The sequence below is a fragment of the Lolium perenne genome, chromosome 4, assembly GCF_019359855.2.
Source record: "Lolium perenne isolate Kyuss_39 chromosome 4, Kyuss_2.0, whole genome shotgun sequence".
Classification (NCBI taxonomy): Eukaryota; Viridiplantae; Streptophyta; class Magnoliopsida; order Poales; family Poaceae; genus Lolium; species Lolium perenne.
This window is the reverse complement of record NC_067247.2, coordinates 323580646-323591791: the sequence shown is the minus strand read 5'-3', so window position 1 is coordinate 323591791 and position 11146 is coordinate 323580646. Positions and strand designations below refer to the sequence as shown.

General features: G+C 45.8%; 1 protein-coding gene across 1 annotated transcript; it reads left to right on the top strand.

The window, feature by feature from the left end:
• Positions 1–4397: 4397 nt before the first annotated feature.
• LOC127296249 (protein indeterminate-domain 14) lies at positions 4398–9875 on the top strand. The gene is made up of 3 exons (XM_051326285.2): positions 4398–4958; positions 5078–5549; positions 9106–9875. The coding sequence occupies exons 1-3, from the start codon at positions 4769–4771 to the stop codon at positions 9722–9724; spliced, it is 1281 nt and encodes a 426-aa protein (XP_051182245.1). The 5' UTR covers positions 4398–4768; the 3' UTR covers positions 9725–9875.
• Positions 9876–11146: the final 1271 nt, after the last annotated feature.

The window sequence follows — 11146 nt, the reverse complement described above, 5'->3', positions numbered from 1 at the left end:
AAATACATTTGACAACCTGCTAGCTCCAGTAAAAGGAACATCTTTCTCCTGCACGCCATGGATGGACTCTGTAAAAGCACATGAGTACAAGTACAGATAGACACACATGGCCGTAGGCACTAGTTCATGTTGGCAACCTGGTTGGGATTCGAGAGCACGATCGTCTAGCAATACATGCGTGTGCGTGTGTGTGCATACACACCACACTACACTACACTACGCATCGGCACGAGCTCTCGCAGCGCCATGATGATGGAGATAACTGAGCGCAACCCAGAGATAAAAGCAGCGCTCTACCTTTGCACACTTTGGCGATCGATCCATCGATCGAGCATGTTGCGTTTGCATGAGGCGACGCAAATGATGAAGCAGACGAACGAGCAGGGACAAAGGTGCTGCTGTACGTACACAGAAAATAATTTATTTATAGCAAGCGCTCAAAATGCCTTTTGTTTTCTAACTGATGATCGATGTTGCTTACCACTAGTGCTTACCAGCCAGCCAGGGCGATCGGACAAGATGCCCATACGCAATATTAGTACATGCATATCACAACCTACGTGCGTGCATGTGGGAATGAAACCAGCCACCTAATTCATGCATTTGTCTTTCTTTCCCTGATCCAATTATACATTATCAATATTTTGTACTTATGCAAGAGAAAATAGTATAATGAAGACCATGATTCCAAAACCCAAGCTTAAAACCAGGAATATGTATTTTGTACAAGCATATTAGGAAAACCTTTGACATTCTTAATTATAAGCATTGACCAATCAATCATAAATAATAGTTTTAAAATTCAATAAACCCTACAACATACATGTATGTGTTTGTCATGAAAATCAACCACTACTAACTAGCAAGGCAGTTCATAAAGTAGAAGCTAGTAGTATAGCTAGTTTCAAAGTCCAAAAGTAATAGCCAAAAATTCCGTCGAAAAGAAGACGGATTGTTCGCCGGTCCATCGTTTAGTTTCCCCCCGAAAAGAGATGCCCACTTTCCCCCACTTCGAATCTATGCGTAGTACAGCTTCGCAAAACGGACAATATACTTATGAATATTAGAGCAAAGCTAGGACCAGCCGGCGGATGGGATTAACAAAGACATGTGTGTGCAACTTACTCTGGTTTGTTAATGAGCTACACATGCAGCCATCTTAGCAGAAAGTCGAAAAGCCAAGAGACAAATAAACTTTATTAGTTGTTGGGGGGATAAAGATGTCAATGCCATCTCATTGCCGCCGTTAGTTTAGTGAGGAGAGAGGGAGATCGTAGATAGGGATCAGGGCATGCACTTGGCTGGGAGCAAACACGATCACTTGCATGTGTGAAGAATCTTCCCCCACATCATCCCACCCAGTGCTCACTAAAACAGTGAGAGGTTTTTTCAGCAAAGCAATCACTACAGTGGCATGGATCGATGAGCTGTTCCTGCATAGTTTATGATTGGCAGAACTAGCTTTAGTCTGGTCAGCAAGGCAAACCAACAACCGTGTGTACCAGATGCACACGTACAGAAACAACAAAGGAGTACGTTGTGTTCTTTTCATTCTAAGGGCATGTTTGATTTATAGGAATTTCAAAGAAAACTTGTAGAACTCTTGCCCATAGGAATTTTTTCTATAGTGGCCATTTGATTTAAAGAAATGGATCCTCTGAAATTTCTATGGATTGCTTTCCTATACTACAATTTCATAGGAATTCGAACAAGAGGGTAGACTCTTGGAAATTTTCCTATGTGTCTATGACAACTTTGACATGTACTCAATCTCTATAGATATTTGTTGTGTTTTTTATGTGGTGCAAGCAAACAACATCTACAATTAATTCCTACGTTCTTCATTCATGTAGGATTTCATATGCCATGACATATTATTCTTATATTTTTCATATTCCTATGTTTTTCAAATTCTTTAAATAAAACAAGCCATAAGCGTATTATGGATATCTGTCATATATGGTTGCCAAGGGATTATTATTCCTTGTTAGAGTTATTAACTTGTTACCATAATTTAGGCGACAAAACTCCTTGGACCTATATTTGTATTAAAGATTTCATCTTGAATTCGAATGAATGGACATCACTACAACGGGATTTCTCAGGAAAATGAACTAATTTCCAAGCTCTTTCCTTCTTCCACATGCTTCACTTTCTTTTGTCAACACAGAGAAACATCTGGCCTCATGGAATTTGGATTGATGATTCTAGGGGAGGGGGATCATTGCCCCATTCTTTGTGGGAAGACAAACATACCAATGGTAGGGGTGATACGAATACGATTGATTGGTGCAACATCACCATATGTTATGGCTACGAAGGAAAACCTATTGGGTGCTGCAACATGGCTAATCGACTGAGGATGCAGGGGATAGGGTGTCAGTGATAATGTAGGAGATGACTACACGGTCTAATGGCAACCACTATGTCTATGCTCTTTGGTGAAATGTTGAGCCTTACTCCGCCCTTGCTTAGTATTTGGGTTGACAATAGGAGGATAATGAAAGTATGAATGGTTGGATAGATATCCAAAGGGCATGATATATGATTCAGGTACGGAACTGAATTAGCTTTAACATGGTCACCATGGCACCAACACATGTGTATATGAGACGCACACCGAAACAAAAAAAAGTAGATGTGTATGTTCCACTCTATTTGTATTACTGATATTCGTATTACTCTGTTCTTTCTCATGTCAACAGAAAAAGATAACATCGAGCCGTGCCAGGTTTTGATTCAGAATTTTGGGGAAGGGAAGAATCCATGTCTCGGTCAAGGAAAGGCATCCATACACTAGTACATAATGAACCTAAGCGCTGAAAACTGTAAAAAACATGTGCTCATGTGTGATGACACACCGAAAATTGGCGACCACGAGGCACGTCACATCAGCAACGAATATCAATGTACGACCGTCGCTAATGTGGGCAGGCTCTGCCCGTATCGCCCACAGACATTTTTTGTTTGCACATGTGTGATGTGGGCAACCCAAATGCCCATTTTTTGGTCCATATATACACATGCTATTCCCTTAACTAGATAGCCACTCCCTCTCTCGCACAGTCGCGACTCCATCTCTCCTCTCAATTCCCCTCATGTCGCTCGCTCCCATACCGATGGCTCACCCATGGTACCCTGCTCCTTACCACTGGCTCACCACATTATATGCATCCTCTTGCCACCAGAATACGCGACCCCCTCATCTGTGATCCATGTCATCGGCATACCGGCCTCATCGCTGACGAAGGACACCACCTCCTCTACCATCGCCTCGAGAATATGAGGATGAGAAAATGTGATGGTTGCATATGCCGATCTAATGGTCATGATAATTGAATCGAATTTAACAAAAAATGAGACGTGCTTTTTTGAAAAAAGGGGGGGGGGGGGAGTAGCTCTAGCCCTTCCATTGACCGATGCATAGACATTTTATTACCTTATTCAAAGTAGTTCGGGTACAAAATAAAAGTAAAAAAAAGGATCATACGACTGCACGAATCACTAAGGATCGATACATTGGACGGCCGACCGGTTGGCCAAGCGAGGTTGGCCTAATTGTGGGCTTTGCCCCCTTTGCAAGCAATGCGTTGAATCGGTTGACCACCTTTTTGTGCACTGTCGATTCTCCAATCGGATTTGGAACCTCACCGTGAGTTGGCTTAGGATGGTTGGCGTCGACACCAACCTTTGGGCCGGTCTTACAATAAAAGAGTGGTGGATCAAGATGGCGGCCGGGGACCTTCCCAACCGCAAGGCTATGTCCTCTCTTGTTCTTCTCATAACTTGGGAAATATGGTGTGAGCGGAATGCAAGAGTCTTCCGTAACAAGCAAGCGCCCACACATATCGTCTTTGATAGAACTAAGAGTGAGGCTAGACTATGGGTTTTAGCGGGTGCGAAGCGTTTGGGAGATTTAATTCCGGGAGAGTAATTCGTTTTGTTTAACCGTGTTTTGGCTATGTAAGCTTCTCAAACTTGCTAAACTTCTCCTTAATTAATAGATCCGGGCAAAGCTTTTGCCCCTGTTTCGAAAAAAAAGATACATATGTATCAACCATCTGAAAAAAATGTAGGCCTGCATTTCCACATTACTCTAATATTAAAGACTGAATGCATGGAGTGAAGTCACATCTATCCGCCTAACTCCTATCTAAGAAAGATAGAGAAAGGGAGAGAGATGTGAAATTGATAGTAGGAGTACAACAACACGATGTACACAAGCACATGCAATTAAAGAGCTAATCTTATCAATGAAGCTAATGCATCATCCCATTAACTGTGCCGATGAGATTGGAAGGTAGACTAGTCTTATGATCCCCATCTTTAAAACCCACCAAAACAAACAAACAAAGCCTTGATAAAAGCTGCCCATCCAATGAGTATATGAGACACATTCCCCCTTCAAGGAAAGGGCGCTACACCCACACACCGATGCAGCAAGCGGGGAAAGCAATCAAAGAGATATAGACAAAGCCCTTTTTTTCACCCCCTCTCTCCTCCCTAGCTATATATGATCCCCCTCATGCCCCAACCCTTTCTACAACACACACACACAAGATCACAAGCACAATGCAGCCTCGCCTTTCCACCCCATAAAGCCTCCGTTGGCACCCCTATCCCACTAAGGAGCAAAAAGAGAAGAGGGAAAGGAGGCAAGCCAAAGGCCAGGGCAAGGCAAGGTAGCCTAGGTAGCTAGTTGCGGGCAAGGGCACGTACGTAGCTAGTGAGGTTAGCCCTTAAAAAGAAGAAAGCTTCCCCGACGCTTATGGCACTAGTCAAGAGCCACCACCAAATGTTGGCCTCGTCTTCAACAACCTCGTCGTCGTCCCCGTCCTCTCAGCAGCAGCTGCTGCTGCCGCCGGTGCCGCCTCTGCCCGTCGTGACCAGCTCATCCTGCGTCGCCGCCGACCAGCCCTCCCCCGCCAAGCGCAAGAGGCGCCCGCCGGGCACGCCAGGTACGCATGTCGATCATCAACTTGCACATATGTTGATCGATCATATATGGATGATGGTTAATGTGTACGTAAATGATGAATGCACCGTAGATTGATTGGCTGACACTTCATATATGTAGACCCTGATGCGGAGGTGGTGGCGCTGACGCCTCAGACGTTGCTGGAGTCGGACCGGTACGTGTGCGAGATCTGCGGGCAGGGGTTCCAGCGGGAGCAGAACCTGCAGATGCACCGGCGGCGGCACAAGGTGCCGTGGCGGCTGGTGAAGCGCGCGCCGGCGCCGCCCTCTGGAGGAGGAGAGGACGGGAGCAACGGCGGCGGCACGGGAGGAGCGGGAGCGGCGTCGACGGCGGCGCCTCGGAAGCGCGTGTTCGTGTGCCCGGAGCCGAGCTGCCTGCACCACGACCCTGCCCACGCGCTGGGCGACCTGGTGGGGATCAAGAAGCACTTCCGGCGGAAGCACGGCGGGCGGCGGCAGTGGGTGTGCGCCCGCTGCGCCAAGGGCTACGCCGTGCAGTCCGACTACAAGGCGCACCTCAAGACCTGCGGCACCCGCGGCCACTCCTGCGACTGCGGCCGCGTCTTCTCACGGTACAAACAACTCCATGCAACGCTAACTTCTTCAGTTACGATAGGATAATGTTCCTCTGCTCTCATAATTCTTGTCGGGGTTTTAGTTTAAATTTGAATCACCTAGGTACGGTCGCACTAGAACGTACTACTAAGTTGCCGTAATAAGATGATATAACTAAACACCAACGTATTGTTTTCTTATTAGTTGGGTAGCTTAATTAGCATCCATGGAGACAAAAGACAAAATTAAGATGTGACGGTGCATTGCTGGGTAGCTTAATTAGCTCTGGGAAAGAAAAGATTGAAGAGAGGTATATATTATGTGTAGGCAGCCGACATGAATTAACTAGAGTTCGATCGATCGATCCATAGTTTAGCATGCAAGCTAGCTATAGCATATTTGTGTACGGACGTGGATGGGGACCTGGTCGAGGCTGATGACATGCATATATCCAGGTCGAGTGGGATCCATAGTATCATCGGCCCATATAATGAAAAAAGAAGAAGCTTAGGGAGAAATGAAAAGCAAGGAGATGATCATTTCGGTGGCGGATTGCGGTAGGACCGAAAATTCCACCGGGAAAGCGACCGCGCATCGACCAAAATCTGTCTCATCACCATTATTCTCCCAACACTCTGCTAGTGCTACCTTAGCTCCCGTAAGCTCAACTCAAAGAAGTCGGCCTACCGTTCTAATTATGTTGCCACTCTCTTAACACACCAATTAAGCCTGTCGCAAAAGCTGCGTGCATGCATGTGCCATTATGCATACAAAATAGAATATTGTTAGGTAGCACTACTAGCTAACACTCAAGGTTAACCATGTATGGAAGAGAAGAAAGTTAACCGGCCATCACAGCAATAAAAAAAGTACTATATGTACCTCCGATTCCATGAAGAGGGAGTACCTCCGATTCCATAATATGTGTCGTGGTTTTAGTTTTAGTTTGGAAAACGGAGGGAGTAAATACAATATGATTAGATCAGCCAACTAAAAAAAATGAAAAGTATTGTTACCTCGGAGTATTGTCATGTGATATCCTATATTTCGATGAACATAGTATTTTGGAAATCTTAATGGGTGTGCATGCAATTTATTGTCTCCTAGTACGTACCGTTCAATTTTTCAATCAATGGCGGGGTGGCAACTTCCATCCCTAACCTTGCCACTGAGTCGTGCCCTAGATTGCCGCACACGATTTGTGTCCTACTCCCTCTGTTCCATTCTATAGTGCCTATTGTTTTTTGGCACGGAAATTAGCGCAAGAGTATTTTTTAGACAAGACCCCTAGCTGAACGATTTGAGATCAACGTAAAATTTGGGAAATCCATATCTTCCTAACTTACCATAACAATTTTAGGGGCTGAACGATTTTGGAGCTGAACGGGGAGGGGGTAATTGAAAAAAAGCTAAGCTAAAACCTTATATTCTGAAACAGATGCCAAAAATCTATAGGCACTATAGAAAGGAACGGAGGGAGTAGTATTTTCAACTAGTAATAAGTTAGGTTTTGTGAATTACAATCGACTGAGAATTAACTACATCTTAGTCGACTTCCGAAACATTTGATCGCGTTGTGGTTTGTGATGTCTTGTATGTTGCGTATGGATTGTGACTAACATTTTTCCCAGTTCCAAATAGGAAAAAAAAATCCAATCTATTAAATTTGCTTGAAGATGAAAAAAAGGTGCTGACGTAAGTGGCATTCCCCCAATAAGTTTGCTCACTGCATACCGTGTGAAAGCCAAAAAAATGTCATGTGTCGTGGAACAGGGGAACTACTGTTTGTACGGGGGTAGTGAATTAGTGATCGACCAGCACTAGCTAGGGGCTTTAGCTAGCAGTTAGGCAGGTAGAGACAAGCTGCTCCGTTCCTCGGACCCCGCTTGCGATCCACCAAAGTACAAGAGAGCGCGCGCGCACCACTCTCGATCGCTAGTTGCAACACGGCCAGGACAGGAGGCCATGTGCTGCATCGACAAAAAAACAAACAAGCTGCACTGGGGTACCTGGCACTTTAATAATTGGCACTTGGCAGCCACACTCCCTTGTCACTGACCGGGCACTCACATAGATCGTGTAACGGCTGGCCGGGCACGCACCCGTGCACGTCCCCACTGCCATTTTTCTTTTGTGAAATGTCCCACCGATATATTAATAATCATCGATAGCATTACAAAGTATTTTATAAGTATTTTCTCAATAGTTGTCTCGTTTTTATCAAGATATAGATATATGTAGATGCGTTTTAGTTAGAGATACATTTGTATCTAGATAATGTTGAGACATAGGGAGTAATAAAAGTATAATCAATCCGTTGTATCTAAATAGTTGTCACTAGACCACCTTTCAACGACTACATAGTCCAAGGCACCACCGTCTTCGCCCCTCCATTAGGAAAAGTTTGATGTAGTAGTGCTCATCATAATAGGTAGACATGTTCGTCGTGCAAAGAACAAACGCGCTAGAGCATCAACCATAGCCAATGATACGAAACGTTGATCGGGAGAGCTAGTCTTGAAAAGACATGAACACCAGATCAAATCCCAGTAGGACACACAATCCACATACTCTCCACCGGCGCAAGGTGCGCTGCCGGAGCGAGGATAAGACAGCGAGGACGTTATTCTGATTTTAGGATGTCGCTGCCTCCTCGTCACCCCGAAGAAGATATAGAAAAAACTAAAACAAAAGGTGGGAACCCTCCTGCCGGCGATAGGATGCATGGTAGGATTGCCGGCGGAGGGAACAAAACCCTAGCCGACGCCATCATTTTCCCCTCTTTGTGTCGTACCTATTCGGGGACAGCTCCCCGCTATGAAATTAAGATTGACCAGTTGTTTTATTTTTGAAGTATAATGGACACATATACATTTTTTCTTGTTTTTCAACAGTATAAGCTTTTAAGCTTTGTAGTGAACAAACCGGTTCGTGCAACTCAGATGAATGAGTCGTGTTCAAGCAATGCAAGTCGGTGACATGCATATGAGTCGTGGCAACATGGGGCTCGATCGATTGGTTCAATAGTATTTCTCGCTGTAGAGCACTGTGCACAAACACTCACCGCGTTTGGTCCCGGCCAGATCGAAGTACTGAAGTGATGCTTCGGGTCTCGTGGGCAATTAGTTGATCGATGATCCTGCAGGTCGGTCGGTACACGTTTTCGCCAGACCGCCACCAGTATCTTGCTGGACCGATTAGATAGCATCCGTCCATCGATCGAACGATGGGTCGATCTCGTTGTCTGATCGATCGGTACATGCCGTGTGGTCGCTTTCGGTCCGCGCCAAGTGCTGAATTGCCGTATGGGCTCGCGAGAGATCGAGGGGCAATCATGGATTACACCTAACGTCCCGAATTATGGGACGTACGTACGTACGTACTCTTCCAGACTTGCAAACATGTATACAAGTACGTAACGTATAGTCCTGCTCGTTACAGGGACGGGACAGGTTGGTAGAAGCGTAGGCCTCCATGCATGCAGATTATGGGTCGACTGTTCAGCTGCTGGTGTATGCCAAGCTTGCTTGTAATTTGCGCTAATGGCGGTGTGTGATTCTGCGCGTGTTGCAGGGTGGAGAGCTTCATCGAGCACCAGGACGCGTGCAACTCCGGCCGGATCCGCGGCGAGGCGCCGGGTGTGCCGCCGGTGCTCCCGGCGCTCCGCCCGTCCGTCATGAGGCATCCTGTCTCGGGCGGCGCGACACCGACTCCTCCGCCGGAGCTCCAGCTCCTCCCGGCAGCCACCAAGGCGCCGCCGACCGACATTTCCTTATTCTCGGTCTCCCACGAGCCCCACGCGACGACGACGAAGCTCGAGCTCTCCATCGGCGCCGCCCCGGACGACGACGGGAGGGAGGAGGTGCGGCGGGCCATGCAGGAGAAGGCCTGCGCGGACGCCGAGCGGGCGCGGGCGCGCGACGAGGCCGCGGCGGCGGAGCGCGCGCTGGAGGAGGCCCGCCGCGCGCGCCAGCGCGCCAGGGGCGAGCTGGAGAGGGCGTGCGCGCTGCGCGACCACGCCGCGCGGCTGCTCGCGCAGGTCACGTGCCACGCCTGCCGCCAGCGCTCCTTCGCCGTGGTGCCCATGGTGGGCGTCGTCGCGGCCGGCGGCGACGGGCACGGCCACGGCCACGGCGGCGCCTCGGCGGTGGCCTGCGAGTCCCTGAGGAGAGGAGCAGGGTTAGGACTGTAATGGGCCATCTAGCTAGTACATGCATGTGCAACATTTGCGCTCGCGCGTCGTACGTACGTGAGTGCACGCATGCGCGTGCGTGTGTATGTAACCAAAGGCCGGACCGTAATGTAATGTTGTTTGGCCATGAAAGAAGGAATGCTTTTGTATACATGTATGTTGTTTGGTGATGCTTGTTCACGCTCAAAGTAGAAAAGTAGAAATTGATTGATACTCGGAAATTTAATTCGGCTCCCGGGTGCGTATGCTCCCTCTACCCAAAAAACATATTTCGAAATGTCAAAAAATTTGGATAAAAATTTCTACATGTACATCTCCATAATGTATGTACATTGACCAAGTTTCACGAAAAATCAATGTTTTTTGCGGTCTATGTAAAAAAGGAGAAATTTTATCTTGTGAAAAGCATTATTTTTAGCACTGAATTTTATCTTTTTTACATACGTCACATGATAAGTCGATTTTTTATGAAACGACTTTGTGAGCGCGTAGCACGTGAAGATGTACGTATAAATTTTTTATTTCAATTTTTTTAAATTTAAAATGTAAGTAAGATGCATTTTAAAATATAGGGAGCATATGCACCCATGTTCCAAAACACCATTCCCGATACGATACTACCATACCATTCCGATCTGCCACGTCGGCAACAATATACTTTTTAGGGTTCGTGGAATTTGGGCTAAATCCAATCCAATTTGGGCAAGCGCTAGGCTTAAAAAACGGTTCATATGTATCAATGTTTTTAGAGTATGTAACATGTGTCTTCAACATTTTCACGCGTCTGATTATGATACAAAAACGGTTCGTATGTATTAATTTTTTTAGAGTATGTAACATTTGTCTCCAATATTTTCGCGCGTCCGATTATGGTATCAATTTTTTTCAGATTATGTGACATTTGTCTCCAACATTTTTCATTTAGTCAGAAAATAATGGTAATTTTTTTTACCAGTTGTACAAACAAATCATATTGTAATATTTTTCTATGTATATGTAACATTTTGAAAAATGCAACATAGTTTTGTATCATTTCTCTCGAATGCATCCAACATTTTTTTCCTAGCTTCTCTAACATTGTAAGAATATGTACGTAACATTGATGTAATTTCACTGTACCGTACATAGAAAATTCATGTATCACTTTGCTCATATTTATACAACAAAATGTGTAAATACATGTATCAAAATGTGGCACCATATGTAACATCAAAAATAAACCCAACAAAATGACCTTCACAATCGACAAATGAAGGTATTGCCATGGACGATTCAAGATCACCGGCTAACAATCCGCCGCCCGTGAGGTCAACCAGAGATAAAATCGATTAACTCGCCTGGATCCCCTACCAATTTTCCACGCCGGAGATCGTCGAAGCCAAATCCGATTAAAATCCCTACCAACTTTCTTGGGGAAGTCAT